Source organism: Phyllostomus hastatus, unplaced genomic scaffold (genome assembly GCF_019186645.2).
Source record: "Phyllostomus hastatus isolate PE091 unplaced genomic scaffold, TTU_PhHast_1.1 phas_scaffold_317, whole genome shotgun sequence".
In the NCBI taxonomy this organism is placed as follows: domain Eukaryota; kingdom Metazoa; phylum Chordata; class Mammalia; order Chiroptera; family Phyllostomidae; genus Phyllostomus; species Phyllostomus hastatus.
Genome location: NW_025334023.1, coordinates 28,229,632 through 28,247,168, shown reverse-complemented (window position 1 = coordinate 28,247,168; position 17,537 = coordinate 28,229,632). Strand labels below are relative to the sequence as shown.

Genomic DNA, 17,537 nt, shown 5'->3' with positions numbered 1-17,537 from the left:
CTGAAACATCAGGAGTTACTGTATTATACCCTAAAGGTAACACTGTGACTATGTATTCCAAATGATATAAAACAAAAATTATAGTATTTTATCTGAGAATAAAGAAGGTGAAGACCTGGACCATTGGGTACCGTGAACTCCCTCTAGACTGAATTCTCACTGTCAGCAAACATTTTAGGAAAAAAATACAAGTGCCATCATTTATATAGCTGCAGGTGCCCTAGCATTATATCAACAAAAATATAATGGTAAAGGCCAAAAATGTCATTCTTTCTCCAGGAGGGGGAAAGCAAAGCATAACTACAAATCAAGAACATGTGTTCTCTGATTGAAATTTTAACATCATTTTTTAAGGAACAGAAAAAAATTCACATAATTTAATGCAAAAAATTCTTGACATAAGATACAGAGCTGAAAGAAGAATTAAAAAGAAAAAAGCATTAATCCTTTTCTCTAAATTAACCTTAATATAAATTTAAGAAATTATGAAAATAAATATATACTTATTTTTGTGATTTTGTTTCATATTTCTTTTTAAGAGTGTTCTATGTGCTTTCAGTTTCTGCAGTGTTAATCTACCCTAAGTTTATCTAAAGGCAACAAATGTATAGTCAGTATCTCACATTCAGAAACACATCTATGATCTCATAATTTAAACTTCATAGAAAATATAAACAAATATATATTATTACATAGTGCCTAAATTTTAACATGATAAATGAAAGTACCATACAGTTTAGAGTCAAGGTAACACTTTTTGTTGGAAGAATTACAATCATTTTTAGCTGTACTATAAGTTTGGGAATGGTTTAGGTACAAGGAGGTACTAGGGGAGAATATGCCTTGACAAACAATTCTGAATAGCAAATTTTACAGTCGGATTGCTCTACATGGACAAGATAAACAATTGTTTTTTGTGAAAGAGGTGAGATAAAAGTATAATTGTTTAAACCCTAAATTCAATATTCTTTCTCTGTACCACTGATATGATGATATACACACCACTTCAATAGCTGCTGAAGTATTTTGGCCTTCAAAAAATGTAAATTAAAATTTAGAGAAAGCCTACTAATTTCAGTGCTAGAAAATCTCTAGGTAAGACAGTTCTTCTAAGGCCTCTTCTAGAAATGTCATTAAGTTTTAAGCTCAATTATTTTGCATAATCTATAAAAGTAGTTCCTACTGATAGGGCCACAACTTGACAATGTATGATGCATAGATACTGAGATATAAACTCATCATTTTCCTCTTCTAACTTGCAAGTGGGAAGGGTGAGGAATGCTATTCTTGGAGCCTTGTTTCAGTCACCAGCACTATTGACCATGTAGTTGCTTAATCAGACCACCTGGGAAACATTCTTGGTTCCTTCTCCCAAACTTTCCCCATGGCCATCAACTACTATGCCGTGCCACTTCAAATAAATATTTTCTAAATCTGTCCTTTTCTCTCTATATCCTCTATTACTACCCTATTTTTAAATGTAATTTGTAGAATTTAAAGAAAGACATTCTTGTTCCTGAAAATAAAGTGAAAACATAAGGAGGACAAAAAGCCATACTCTATTGATGTTTATATACTAAAATGGTAATAAGTCAGGAATCGGAGTGGGAACAACAAATGGTAAACTGGAGTTCTGCATTAGAAGGAGTAAAAGCAGACAGGCCCCTACATATCACCTTCAACACTGAAAAAAAAATGGTTTGGAGGATACAGCCGGTCTCCAGGCAAATGAGCTTTCTAATACTAAATTCAAGAATTTGGCAGGCTTAACTTCTAGTTACAACAAGACTAAGCTAAGGAGTCAACTGTACTAAGTGCAGAGACTCCCCTGAAGGAGCAGAGCAGAATGTGTATACCCAAGACAAAAGCATAAGGAAGGTGTGGTATTCAGCCCTGGGTTCCTGACTCAAACTCATAATCAGATACAGTGACTTCTCTCCTGGGAAGGGAGGAGTGAGGTAGAAGGTAGAGGAGTCTACCAGTATTCACATTAGTAACTCTCTCTCCACACAGAAGAAAGCAGGAGTGAGAAATAAGAAATCCTTTCTAAAAATAATTGGAAAATTGCCTGATACAGAGTAAATGCTCATAAGTATTAGCTATTATTGTTCATTAATCTAATCCATCTCCTAATTACTAGACATTTAGCATTATTTTATATAGTGTATCCATTCAAGTGAGGCAAAATAAAAGACTGAATAGAAATTACTTGAATAATTTCAGTCAAAAAACTTTTGCCTATCATATTTAATGTGCAAAATATTTTCTAACATTATTCTGGATCACTGAGTCTACTCTATCACTATATTTATACATCAAAGAACTAGGTGAGATAGAAGAGCATGCTTTCTAATTTTATCAGTGATGTACTTCCACTCTCTTTTTCACCCCCATCAAATGACAAACCATTTAAAAATGCTACTTATACTTATGTATATACTTATGGGATACACTTCATACTTTTTACTAAATTTTTTAAAAGTCTGTGTTAGTCATTAATACCTTATTGTGCACGACACATATCCCTTGGATGCAAAGAAATATTTATTGAAATGACAGCTCATTTGTTTACATTATATTAAAAGAACCACATTATTCAGGCTACCTCTTGACATCTGTACAAATGTACTATTTGAGTCAAATGCAAATAATTAAATGAAAGGCATCTAAATGCCCATCACTTGTCATAATATAATTTCTTCTAATTACTCTTATTTTGCTTATAAATGCACAGCTTTCAATTTAGCAGAATATAAACAGTAAAATCATTAAGCCAAAAAGAAAAAATCTGTACTCAAATAATGTTAGTCACAAGTGAACCTCTGATTAAAATATCTGAATATTTACAAGAAATTCTGGTTTTGTTTATAGTTTCAAAACAACATTTAAAGAGATGGTGGAGGTCAGGCTGACCATAACTGCATAAGTATATTCCAAATAACTAATTGCCATGACTCAATCAACTTTGAAAGAAATATTTATAACACCTTATCCAACTTTCAATTTCTCACCTCAAAAAGGGTTAGCAATAGTAATAGTAATAACTGTGTTCATTAAAAACACAAAGCTACTCATTTATTTCATATACGATGTTGAATTTTTAAAATTTATTTTTAATTCTTGTTTATTCTATTACAGTTGCCCCAATTTTTCCCCTTTGCCCTCCTCTGTCCAACACCCCCCTCCCCACAGTCCATCCCCACACCATTATCTATGTCCATGGATCACTCAGACATGTTCTTTGACTAGTCCCTCCCTCGTCTTTCCACCATCTTCCCTCCCCTCTTTCCTCTGGCAGCTGTTAGTCTGTTCCCCATTTCCATGTCTCTGGTCCTGTTTTGCTCATTAGTTTATTTTGATCATTAGATTCCACTTATAAGTGAGATCATATGGTATTTGTCTTTCATCAACTAGCTTATTTCACTTAGCATAATAGTCAAGAGTTTCATTCATGCTGTCGCGAAGGATAGGGATTCCTTCTTTTTTCTGCTGCATAGTATTCCATTGTGTAAATGTACCAGTCTTTTGATCCACTCATTTACTGATGGGCACTTAGGCTGTTTCCAGCACTTGGCTATTATAAATAATGCTGCTATAGACATTGGGGTGCATAGGTTCTTTTGAATTAGTGATTCAGGATTCTTAGGGTATAGTCCCAGCAGTGGGATCATTGGATCAAAAGGCAATTCCATCTTTAGTTTTTCGAGAAAATTCCATACTGTTTTCCATAGTGGCTGCACCAGTCTACATTCTGTCAACAGTGCACTAGGGTTCCCTTCTCTACAACCTCACCAGCACTTGTTGTTTGTTAATTTATTAATGATGGCCATACTGACTGGTATGAAGTGGTACCTCAATGTAGTTTTAATTTGCACCTCTCTAATGGCTAGTGATGTTGAGCATTTTTTTATGTGTCTATGGGCCCTCTGTATGACTTCCTTGGAAAAGTGTCTATTCAGGTCCTTTGTCCATTTTTAAGATGGATTGCTTCTCTTTCTGGTGTAAAGTCATGTGAGTTTTTTATATATTTTGGAGACCAAACCCCTGTCCAAGGTATCAATGGCAAACATGTTTTCCCATATGGTTGGTTTCCTTTTCATTTGGCTGATGTTTTCTTTAGCCAGTCAGCTGCTTTTTATTTTGATGTGGTTCCATTAGTTTATTCTTTCCTTAATGTTCCTTGCCCTAGAGGATGTATTGAAAATATTGTTAAGTGGGATATCTGAAACTTTTCTGCCTATGTTTTCCTCTAGGACTTTCATGGTGTCACAACCTGTCTTTTATCAATCTTAAGTTTATTTTGATATATGGTATAAGTTGGTGGTCCAGTTTCATTTTTTTGCATGTGCTTGTCCAGATCTCTCAACACCATTTATTGAAGAGGCTATTTTTACTCCATTTTATGTTCCTTCCCCCTTTGTCAAATATTAACTGACTGTACTGACACTGGTTTATTTCTGGGCTCCTATTCTGTTCCATTGATCTATGTGTCTGTTCTTACGCCAGTACCAGACTATTTTGATTACAGTGGCCTTGTAATATAGTTTGATATCAGGTATTGTGATCCCATCTACTTTGTTCTTCTTTCTCAAAATTGCTAAGTGTACCACAGTTCTTTAATCCTTTCATCCACTGATGGACACTTAGGTTGTTTCCACCACTTGGCTATTGTAAATAGTGCTGCTATGAACAAAGTGGGGAATTTCTTGCATACTTCAGGTTTTAACTTGAATTTAATACTCAGTTTTCACTCAGTCTTCATGTTATACTCAGTTTTATTCTGATAAGTTATTATATAGTTTTATTTGCCAGAACCCCCCTTTTAAATTTAAAAAATATTTCAAACACACATAAAATCATAAAAATACATTTTAACCTATATGTTCTTACCACTCGTTTTCATTGGACTTTCACATACAGCCATGTTTGTTCCATATTTCTAAGCAAATAAACCATAACAGATATAGCTGAAATCCTCTGGATATACCTTGCTTTTCCTGTTTCTCTTCTGTTCTCACCTTATACTAAATGTCATTATACTAAATTTGGTTTTACATGATTGTTTATGAGGTCTGTCTGGAAAGTATCCAGCCATGCAATATGAAAAATAGAAATATTTGTTGAAGATGACACAAAAAACATTGTACATAGGACAATGAGACCTCACTCCTCTTCAAAGTAGGTACTTGGGGATCTCACACAGTTCTCCCAATTGCTATCAGCTGCCCTGCTGTATTTTCCTGAATATCACTGAGGGTCTGAAATCCCTTCACTTTCAAAGGTGATTCTAGTTTTGGGTAAAGCCAGAAGTTCTAGGGCACCAAATCTGGGCTGTAGCGGGGCTGAGTCACCTGAGTAATTTAAAGATTCACCAAAAAACTCTGCACCAGATGTGATGCACACACAGGGGCAGTGTCACGACGAAGCTGCCAATCACCAGCTGCCCATAGCTGCAGCCTTCTGAATCATCTGAATAGTTTCCATAGAGGAATGTTCAAGCTTAATGCACCATTTGACACAGATTTAATGTTCTACTTGCTCAGTCATTTTGAATGTGTTGGCCACACAGAACACATGCTCACTCAATGGCATCTACCACCCCCACTGACTAGTTCAGTGAAGTCGTCATTGTTCATGCATGAGTATTCCAGTTCCCTTTCCTTGGCTGCCCATTGTTGTTATGCAAACTGTTCTTGTTATATTAACAATGGTTGGACTTTTTCTGGACATAAACAATAAACAGTATTGTTTTTCTTATTTCCAAATTGTGTATAAAGGGTAGCATACTTTATTATACTATTTTGTTACCTACTCTTTTCTTTCTTCATTGATCTAGGGGCCTTCATTTTATTCTTTCATTTTTAACAGTTGCAAAATATTTTGCTGTATTGACATACAACACATTATTTATCCTTTCTTCTACTATTGAACACTTAGTTCATGTCATTGTTTACTATGAAAACGCTAAAATAAAGATTAAGTGTCTTCTTATACACCTCTGCATGGACTTCTCTGGATAGAAATGAAATTGCTAGATTGAATTATACTCTCATTTTCAATGATACTGGCAAATTATTCCCAAAAGTAATTCTATCAATCTATATGCTCACTTACCATGTACAAGAATTTACATCATGCCACAGAACTGCCAGTACTTGATCTGCTTAATTTCTTATGCTTTCATTCCATGCCTTAATCTCAATAATTTAAGAATTTATTGTTTCGTTCTGTTTTTGTGTCTATATTTATTTCATTCATTTATTTATGTTTTGGAAGTTTTTCCACTGATGGGCTGACAACTACAACTGACAGCTGACACTCATTCACGGAGGATGTTATCTAAACCTCGTAACTCCCACTTCTGATGGGCACATTTTACTTACAAAACTTCAAAAGTCTAAGTGTCTAGTTTCTTCACTCCTTTAACATGTGTCCTAATAAACTCTGTGAGGAAGGGAACTGAAATATGAACAGTAATATAATGACTTTGTACAAGGGCAGTTTCTAGCCTGACATGAAGCAACGGAGGTCACCTGGCAAGCACAGTGGCTCTATGACTCTACCGTGTTCCAAAGAAGCAGCCTCTTCTAGGTACACTAGGGAATCATGTTTAGGATGCAGGAAGAATGGGCCTGACTTACCAAGGCAGAAGAGTCATTTTGTCTTTTGTGTGTGGTGTTATCGGTAGGATAGCCGGTAGCTGAGAGCTCCCCAGACTTGCCAGGGCAATCCTGTCTGTCTCAGCTGAGGGCAAGACCTAACGTGCAAGCTGAACAGGAGCTTGATTTATGCATTTTCCAGTACTAAGTTTTAAAACTTCTGTTTAACAAATTATCTATCTATCTACATATTTTCTTAAGTGGATCTGGAGGGTTTGAGATACTGATTGATTGAGGAACTATAGCCTTCCTCAAACATTCTACTGATTTAATTCAATCTTGCATGGTAGATATTAAAAAATTCAAAACTGATTAAATTGTAGAGTGACAGATTTCAAATATAATTCAAATCCAAAGTCCTCCCATTGAAATAATGATTTTGTTAAAATTATGATTAATAAGAACCTAAGTGGATTATTTAACTTACTGGGTTTACCAAGTGCAAAAATAAAGAAGCTAACAAAGACTTCTAATCTGACAAATATTGCTGGAAACTATAGGTGAGAAAGTTAGAAAACATGCTTTAATAGCTGACATAAATAAGGAGCCAAGAGATGAAAAAGCCTGTGGGACTCCCTTACACCTCACATGCAGGGGTGGCCTTTCTTACCTCAAGTTGTAGGTACATTCAACTTACAATGTTCTTAAATATAAATATATTTATATACCAGTGAGTGTTTTAGTTTTTAACAATAAAATATCTTGTGAGTGCTAAATGAAAAAAATGTAAGAATTCTGCTTTACTAAATAAAAATATAGAATTTTTTATGAAAAACACCTTTGTTTCTAATTAAAAATACTGCCTAATAAAACATAATCCTAATTGCATTGAGAAATAATAAAAATTGCACATGCACACATTTTCAGAGATCCTTGTAATAAGTATGTCAAGGAAGTTATTCACACCCATTGATAAATGAGATAACAGAAGCTCAGACTGCTCCATTAATTGCTTTAAAAAGTCACATGGCTCTCTTTTTAAGCACTAAAATTAGAATCTTGTTTTACTGTCAGCCTTTTTCTTTTTTCAACCATATACAAAACAACATATAAGCTTAAGATATTCTTGTTGTAGATGATTTTATCCTCAATTTGTAAGAATAGGGGTATCACAGTTCTGGAAGTATTAACAACTTTGACACAGAATAAATCTAGTTTCCCATGCTTTTTATACCACCATATCTGAATAATAATATTGCATACTATACTTGTCCAGAGCTACCAGAGACGATAAATTGGGTAAAATATGTGGTTCCTGGATTACATGTCGTGCGTGCTCTTCCTCTACTGAACATCTGGGCAACAGTGTATAACGACCAGTAATAGCTAAGGTAGCTCACTGTATGTGCTAGAAGCTCAGTTTAAAATAAAATGCAATGGGATGAAAGAGAACTTTTCTAAGTCTTTTAGTTTCCAGGGAAAATTTTGTAGCAATATACACAGCTAAAAAAAGACAGATCTAGCTTATTATTAATGGCTAATTCTGGCATACTATTCCATTGTAGTTGTTGCTAATAAAACCTACTATAGTGCCTCATCTATTTACTATATGCCCTCAAGTAACAATTCAATAAGGGTTTAAGTGAGTGCTATTGTTTGAGACATCTGCCATACAACAAAATGGGGGGGGGAACCCTACTCTCATGGGACTTATATTCTAGTGAAGTAAGATAGACAACAAACAATAAACACAATATATTATATGGTATGTTAAATAGTAGTAGTGATATGAAAACAAAATGTTCAACTGGGAATTAGAACTATATAAACAGAATTTCCGAAAAGCTTGTTCCCTTAGATTAAATTAAAGAACTACTGTCTTATATTTATTAAAAAATTTAATTATATACAATCGCACAGGACTAGATACTGGGGATCTGAAGATAGATCAGGCAGTCTTTGTCTTTAATAACATCAGAGTCTCATAAGACAGACCAATATGAATGTGCAGAGATAATCGTACTACAGCATGCAACACATGAGCAGTGGGAAAAGACGATATGAGGACATTGCTATGTGTGGGAATAGGAAAGAAGAAGCACAGAGAATGCTACTGATGTGAAAGAAGGCTGGAGTTATTTGGGAATTTCCATTACACAATCTTTTAATTAGCTTTGTTATTAACATTTGAATGATCATCTGTTATTATCTATTTAAAACCAATGAATTTTTAACAAGAAAGTTAGCTAGGAAAATCTATACTGCAAAAGATGATCTTTTTTTTTAACACAGATGGCTTGATCTTAACAGCAAATCAATATATTCACAAAACTACACATACTTCAAGGACAAGATTTGGTCTATTTTTTAAATTTTGTTGATGTTATAGGAGTAACCGTGGTTAAAAACTTATATAGATTTCAAGTGTACAATTCTATAATACATCATCTGTACACTGGATGTATGTTCACCACTCAAAGTCATCACTTACTGTCAGGATGACCCCTTTACCCTCTTCCGGATCCCCTCCCCGCTCCTCCTCTGGTAATCACTATGCTGTTGTCTGTTTCTATGAGTTATTCTGTTTCTACTGAATCCTTTCATCTTTTTCATCCAGGCCCCAAACTCCTTTTTTTTTCCTGACAGCTGGCAGTCTGTTTTCTTTATCTATGAGCCTGTTTCTATTTTGTTTGTTTATTTTCTTCACTAAATTCCACAGGTAAGTGCAATCGTGTGGTATTTATCTCTGAGTGGCTCATTTCACTCTTCAGGTCCATCCATGCTGTCGAAAAAAGTAAGATTCCCTTCTTTTTTTACAGCTGAGTAATAATCCATTGTGTAAATATATCAGAGTTTCTTCATCCACATATCTACTGATGAGCATATAATGTTTCGAATTAGTGTTTCAGGTTTATTTGAATATGTTCGCAGAAGTGGAATTGCTGGGTCATATGGCAGTTCTATATTTAATTTTTCTTTTTGAGGAAACTCCATACTGTTTTCCACAATGGCTGCACCAATCTGCATTCCCACCAACAGTATGTGAGGGTCTCATTTTCTCCACGTCTTTGCCAACACTTGTTGGTTGATTTACTGACGGCCATTCTGACAGGCATTTGTTGCTATCTCATTGTGATTTTATTGCATTTTTCTGATGATTAGTGACATTGAGCATCTTTTCATCTATCTATGTGGGCTATCTGTATGTCCTGTTTGGAGAAGTGTCTATTCAGATCATTCATCCTTTTTAAAATTGGATTTTTTTTTGGTGTTGAGTTACATCAGTTCTTTATACATTTTGGATATTAACCCCATATCAAATATATCACTGATGCATATGTTCTCCAATTCAGGAGGTTGCCTTTTCATTTTGTTGATGGTTTCCTTGATGTGCAAAAACTTTTTAGTTTGATGTAGTCCCATTTGTTTATGTTTTTTGTTTCCCTTGCCTGAGATAACATCACAAAAAATACTGCTATTAGTAATGTCAGACATTTTACTTCCTATGTTATTTTCTAGAATTGTTATGATTTTGAGCCTTACATTTAAGTCTTTAACACATTTTAAGTTTATTGTTGTGAATTATGTAAGAGGGTGGAGTAGTTATCTGTCCAATTTTCCCAGCACCATTTATAAAACAAACTGTCTTTGCCCTATTGTATTATGTTCTTGGCCCCTACGTCAAATATTAATTGACCATAAAGACATAGGTTTATTTTGGGGCTCTCTATTCTGTTCCACTGATCTGTATGTCTGTTTTTATGAGAACACCATAATATTTTGATTACTGTGGCCTTGTAAGATAGTCTGATATCAGGTAGCGTGATTCATCCAACTTTTTTTTTTCTTTCTCAAGATTGCTGTGTCTATTAGGGTCTTTTATGGTTACATATAAACTTTTGGAATATTTGTTCCGGTTTTATGAAACATGTCATTGGTATCTTGATAGAGACTGTATTGAATATACAGATTTCTTTGGGTAGCAAGGACATTTTAATGATGTTAATTCTTCCTATCCATGAGAATAGTATATGCTTCCAATTATTTGTATCTTCTTCAAGTTTTTTCTTCAGTCATAATTTTTCTGAGTACATGTCTTTTACAACCTTGGATACACTTATTCCTAGGTATTTTTTTTATGGAACTGTAAATGGGATCATTTTCTTCACTTCTCCATCTATTAATATGGTTTTTATCATTCATGTTGTTTATGTAGTATGTCACATTTATTGATCTGCAGATACTGTATCTACTTTGCATCCCTGGAATACATCCCACCTGATCATGGTGTATAATGTTTTTTAGTCTATTGCTGGATATGGTTTGCTAATATTTGGCTGAAAATGTTAGCATCTATGTTCATCAGAGATATTGGCCTATAATTTTCTGTCTTCATAGTGTCCTTATCTGGTTTTGGAATTAAGATAACGCTGGCCTGGTAAAATGTGCTTGTAAGTCTTCCCTCTTCTTGAATTTTGGAATAGTTTGACAAGGATATATTTATCAGAGAATTCTCCGTTTTTCAGAGAATGTTTAGTAATATTCACCTGTTAAACCATCCAGGCCATGACCTTTGTTTGTGGGCAGTTTTTAAATTAATGCTTCTATTTCATTAGTTGTAATCAATCTAATCAGATTTTTAAATTCTTCCTGATTCAGTTTTGTAAGATTCTATGTTTCTAGACATTTATCCATTTCTTCCAAATTATTCAATTTCTTGTCATGTAGTGATTTGTAATATTTTCTTATAACCCTTTGAACTTCTTTGGTGTCAGCTGTTATTTCTCCTCTTTCATTTCTGATTTTATTTATTTGGGTCTCTCTCTTTTTTCTTGATGGATATGGGTAAAGGTCTGTTAATTTTATTCATATTTCCAAAGAACTAGCTCTTGGTTTTATCAATCTTTTCTATTCATTTTAAGACTCTGTTTCATTCTGTTTTGACCTTTATGATTTCCTTTTTTCTACTTACTTGGGATTTTATTGTTGTTCTTTTTCAAGTTATTTTACATGTAAATTAGATTGTTTGAGATTTTTTTTTTTTTTGAGGAAGGTCTGTAATGCTATGAATTTCCCTCTTAGGGGTGCTTTTGCTATATCCCATAAATTATGGATTTTTGTGTTCTTTTTCTCATTTGTGTGAAGGTATCTTTTCATTTCTTCCTTGATCTCACTGTTAACACATTGTTTAGTCACATGTTATTTAATCTCCATGTGTTGGTGTGTTTTCTATTTTTCTTTTGCTTGATTTCTATTTTAATACCATTATGGTCAGAGATGATGCTTGGTGTGATTTCAATCTTCTTAACTTTCTTGAGACTTCTTTTGTGTGCTATATATGATCTACCCTAGAAAATGTTCCATGTGCACTTGGAAGGAATGTTTATTTTGCTTTTTTGTGATGTAATTTTCCAAAGATATCAAGTAAATCCACCTATTGTACTATGTTATTTCAGGTCTCTGTTTCCTTGCACGTTTTCTGTCTGGGCTATCCATTCTTTGATGTCATTGGGGTACTGAAACCTCTGCTATGACTGTTTTTGATCTCTCCCTTTATGTCCATCAAGATTTGCTTTAAATATTTAGGTGCTCCTACAATGGGTACATGAATGTTTACTAAGGTTCTATCCTCTTGTTGGATGGATCCTTTTATCATTTATGTAGTGTCCTTCTTTGTTTCTTATTATAGCTTTTGTTTTACAGTCCATGTTGTCTGATATAAATGTTGCTACCGCAGTTTTTTTCATTTCTATTTGCATAAAATATCTTTTATGTGTCTTTATGTTTAGTCTGCTTGTGTCATTCATTCCGGTGTTGGTCTTTTGTAAGCAGCATGTATATAGATCATGCTGTTTTTTTTCCATTCAGCTATCCCGTCTTTTTTTTTTTTTTTTAAGAGAAGGAGAGATACATCAATGAGCGGTTGACTCTTGCATGTTCCCCACTGGAGAACCAGGCACATGCCCTGACTGGGAATCGAACCAGCAACCCTCTGGTTCAGAGGCCAGCACTCAATCCACTGAGCCACACCAACCAGGGATACCCTATGTCTTTTTATTGAAGTCTTTAAGCCATTTACATTTAAAGTGATTATTGGTAGACATATAGTTATTGCTATTATTTTATTTTTTAAATTATGTTCTTCTGCATTTTTTTCCCCTTAAGGATGACCCTTTAACAGTTCTTTTAATTGGGGAAAACAGTTCTTCAAACAAAGTTCTTTAACTGTTTGGTGGTAATGAACTGCTTTAGCTTTTTATTGTCTGAGAAGCTCTTTATTCTTCCTTCAATTTTAAATGGTAGACTTGCTGGGTAAAGTAGGCATGGTTGTAGATCCCTGCTTTTCAAAACTTTAGATATTTCATGCCAATCCCTTCTGGCCTGAAATGCTTCTGTTGAATAATCAGCTGACAGACTTATGGGAGCTCCCTCTTAGGTAACTGTCTTTTTTTGCTGCTTTTAAAATTCTCTATTTGTCTTTTTGCTTTGCCATTTTAAGTATTATGTATCTTGGTGTGAGTTTCCTTTGGTTTCATCTTGTTTGTCACTGTCTGGGTTTCCCATACTTGTGTGACATATTTTCCTTTAGAATGTTAAGGAAGTTTTCAGTAATTATTTCTTCAAACAGATTCTCAATCCCTTGCCTTCTCTCTTCTCTTTCTGGTAACCCTGTGTTGTGGGGGGTGTTACTCTTCATGTTGTCCCAAAGCTCACTTAAACTGTTTTTATTTTCTTAAAATTTTTCTTTTTGCTGCTCTGAATGGGTGCTTTCTGTTATCTTGTCCTCTCTCTAAATCACTGATTTGATCCTCTGTTTTATGTAACTTACTGTTTATTTCTTCTTGGGTATTCTTCATTTCTGACTGGTTCTTTTTGTAAGGTTTCTATGTCTTTTCATGCTGTTATAGTTCTAAGCTCCCTGAGCATCATTATAACCATTTTTAAAAATCTACTGTCTAATAAATTGATTGCCCCCATTTAATTTAGCTCTATTAATGCAGACTTCACCTGTTTTTTCATTTGGGGCATGTTTGTTTGTCTCCCCATTTTGGCTGCTGCTTTGTATTTGTTTCTTTGTATTAGATAGATGTGCTTCACCTCTGATTCTTGGTATAATGGCCTTATATAGTAGGTGGTGCAATCTCCCTAATCACCTGAGCTGGGTGTTCCAGGAAGGTCCCTTGTGTGGGTTATGTTAGCCCCCCTGAAGTAATTGAGTCTTAATTGCTATTGGCTCATTCCTGTCTGGGTTCAACCCTCAAGTTGGCTGACTCTGAAGACTGACTCTTACCACAGTGTAAAAACTGCTTTGCAGGTACTGACCAAAAGAGTGGAATTTGGTTCAGCAGGGCTTAGTGCTTGCTGAGATCTTTCTTTGGATATGCCGCTTGTGAAAGTATTTGGGTACTGTTCTTATGTTGCCTAAAGCTGGCAAATTGGTGTGTTTGTTCTGGCACCTTTTGCAAGGGACTCTAGTGCAGGTCGACAACAGATGCTGCCTGAGACTGGTCCCAGGGAACCTGTTTGGTGATACAAAGTGATCCACAGTTTGTGGCTTCCTTTGTTGGACCTGTGTGTGCATGAGAAGGTTCAAGCTGTGCACCAAGTACCAAGCCAATACTGAGCCTGCGGGTATGTAAGCAATAGGCACAAGGTATTCCAAGATATGCCTCCACCTGACTCTGCCTGCTAGCTGCCTGTTAGGCTCAGGCACTGATAGAACCTCTGGCAATAGTCAAGTTGCATGAGGCAGGCTCTCAGTGAGTCACCAGGTAGAGGCAGATTTGATACAGGTTAAAATTTGGTGCTAGTACTGGGTCTGAAACTACCCAGCAAAAGTCCCACTGGGTGCCCATAGACCTTTGTTGGACGGGGAGGTTCTCAAGGAGTCATTAGGGTGAGCCCTGCAGAGTTTGGTTCAAATAGACCAAGATTGGACCTTGTGAAGGAAGGGCTCTACACGGTCAGGTTGCAAGGGATAAATTGGTCCCTGTCTTAGAGACACTCAAAAAAGTCTGTATCAGATTCTGCTAGGAACTTCTGGACAGCCTGAGCTCCACAATGTGAGGCCACCAGGAGTCAAGAGGGTGGGGCTGATAGATCTCCTATGAGGGGGAGGTGCGGTGGCCAGGATCACAAGAAGGTAAGGTAATGGCCTTCACTTCAGAGTTACACAAGTCATCACTGACACCCCCTGATCTGCCTGAACCTCTACATGTTGGCCCAGGTGTGAATTACATGAGACTACAGGGAGTCCAGAGGGTGGGGTTACTGGGTTCCCCCAGGTGAAATACAGTATCTGCAGTGTGTGAGAGGGACTTGGTATGGCAGCTGTCCCTTCAGCTCTTCCTTGGAGCCACAAATCCCAGTCTCTCTTCACACAACTCTAGTTTGCCCCACCCTCCCTCTTTTGGAACCCAGGATGAGTAGCTCTGAAAGAGATTTTGTACACTGGCCCTTTAAGAAAGCACTTTGGTTTCTAGCAGATTTCTATCTCTCCCTGGTAGACAGAATCCCCACTGTTTTTCATAGCCAGATGTTATATGGACACCTCTTCCTGGCTCAGGTGCTCTGGGCTGGGAAGCCTGGCTTGGGGTTGAGGCCCCATGCTCCTCATGGAGTCCTCTGTAGCTGAAATATCCCTGCAGAATCTTAGCCGCCATACATGAGAACAGGGCCAGCCCTTTTTATGTCTCCGTTCTTCCAACCAGTCTTAATGTGGATTCTTCGGTAAATCCTTGGTTATGAGACTTCTTTTCAGCTAGTCTTCAGTTGGTTATTCACATGATTGTTCTATATTTTAGTTTTAATACCAGTTTAGTCTTGGAAGGAGGTCAGTAACTTCTATCTACTCCACCACCATCTCCTGGATCTCCCAGTCCATTTTTGTATGTTATATTTCTACATCTACATTCTTTATTTATAGTAAATATTTATTGAATTGAATTTTAGAAAAGGTAATCTAACATAACTTTGAGATTTGTATCATCTTTTGCCATTATTTTCAAATATGTTGTATCTCTAAGGTTCTTATTTTTGCCTTAGAAAAAGTTGTATTTTGTACAAGTCCTCATGCTAAATCTTAACTTATGTGATTTCTCACGTGTGTAATACAATCTATCTCTGTGAATCTTACACTATAAAGATAGAAGATTTTGAGATTGGAATTACATAATATTTTCATCACAGTTGGTAAAAATGGAATTTTGAGACTTAAAAAAACATTTAGAATTAGTCTAATACCTTAATCTGCAGCTTTGCTTCTTGCAGTCGACCTTTCCAGGAGGCTACAAATTTAAGGCTATCCACAGAACAGCCCATTGCCCTGCAAAAGTAAAGCATCAAATGTTAGAGGAAGGACAATGTAAAGAGTAATAGAAGCCCTGGCTGGCGTAGCTCAGTGGATTGAGTGAGGGCTGCAAACCAGGCATCACGGGTTCAATTCCCCGTCAGGGCACATGCCTAGGTTGCATGGCCCCCAGCAACCGCACATTAATGTTTCTCTCTTTCTCTCTCTTTTTCCCTCCCTTCCCTCTCTAAAAATAAATAAATAAAATTAAAAAAAAATTAAAAAAGCAATAGAAGATACATATATTCTAATTTATTTAAAATTAAAACATTTACAATGTACAAGTAATAAAAATCTCTTAAGGTAGAATTCTCACTGCATTTTTTAAGTTAACTGATGTTATGTCAGTCTCCTCTTCAAGGTTGTATATGTTCCTTGTGGGTAGGGCCTTTATTTTACATTCTCCATTTTGACCATCATCCTCAAATTCAGACATTTGAAGGGTATGGAATAAACATTTATTAGCTGAACTAAAATATTAATATTTATAATATGATCCTCATGCATTATAAATTAAAACCCCCCTAAATCACTGAACTAAATTTTATCCAGTATATTTTTGGAAGTGTCTCTTTTTTTCCCATTCTATCTTTGTTAAAAATTATAGACTATACATGAAATTATAATGCAAATTTGTCACAAAAATAACTTAATCATCACATACTGTTCCCTATGAAAAAGCCTGGTTACCACCATCCAATAGAATTTTCTGCAACGATAAAACATTTTCAAGTAGTCTGAAATTATAGCCACTAGCCACATGTAGCTTTTTGAGCAATTCAAATGTGAATAATATGAAAAATTATATTCAAAACTTAACTTTATTTCATTTATCTTTAATTAGCTCTATTTGACTTCAGCCTACCATACTTTTCACGAAAGGTCTAGATAAATAAATAGCCAAAGTTTTAAAAGTTAAATATTACCTTTTTCAATTCTAATAAAAAACACATCATAATTAAAGCAATACCTTTTAAACTAAAAGTAAACTGTATAATTAAAAGTCAAGTATTAGGAAATAACACAACTATCTGGATTCAACAATAATTTATTTCTTGACAATTAAAGGGATATAACCAGAAGTGAATAAAGAGAAGTATAATTACCCTCACAGATAAATAAGCATTTCTTTTTAATTACCTTGCAGTTTCTTGGCGGAGAGCATTGAGAAATGTGTCTGGGTGAAAGAGTTCTGAGAGGTCAAGTGTATCAGAGAGAAGAGTCTGTATTTCTGCTTTCTCTACCCAGCTCTAAAGGGGAAAAATGCACACACACATACATTTTAAAACTTTGTAAATTTGAAAGATAAAAAACTCTATTAAAGGATTATTATGCAGAAGTCATTTTCATTTGGAAACTTATGCTGTTCTAAATGCTTTGAAAGGCTGCCTATAGAAAACAAAGATTTCCACTGTACATTGTGAAACCTGTTATAGTTTTTGACATAATATCCATTCAACACAAAAAAAAGCTTCCTTGCATAACTTTTTGTTAGTAAAAATCTACTCAAAATGAAAAGTACAAAATGTGAAAATTACTCTAATATATGGTGTTTCAGTTGGGCTGGCACTTTTCATAGTGACTCTCCT

At 35.3% G+C, this 17,537-nt stretch overlaps 1 protein-coding gene across 2 annotated transcripts in view; it reads right to left on the bottom strand.

The window, feature by feature from the left end:
• The window catches only part of DYNC2H1 (dynein cytoplasmic 2 heavy chain 1), a 325,256-nt gene that overhangs the window by 10,029 nt on the left and 297,690 nt on the right, over positions 1-17,537 (bottom strand). For both annotated transcript variants that reach the window (XM_045817992.1, XM_045817993.1), the window contains 2 exons: positions 17,089-17,198; positions 15,843-15,924 (listed from right to left, as the gene is read on the bottom strand). In XM_045817992.1, the coding sequence (XP_045673948.1) occupies positions 15,843-15,924; positions 17,089-17,198 (192 nt within the window). The remainder of the gene's footprint in view (positions 1-15,842; positions 15,925-17,088; positions 17,199-17,537) is intronic.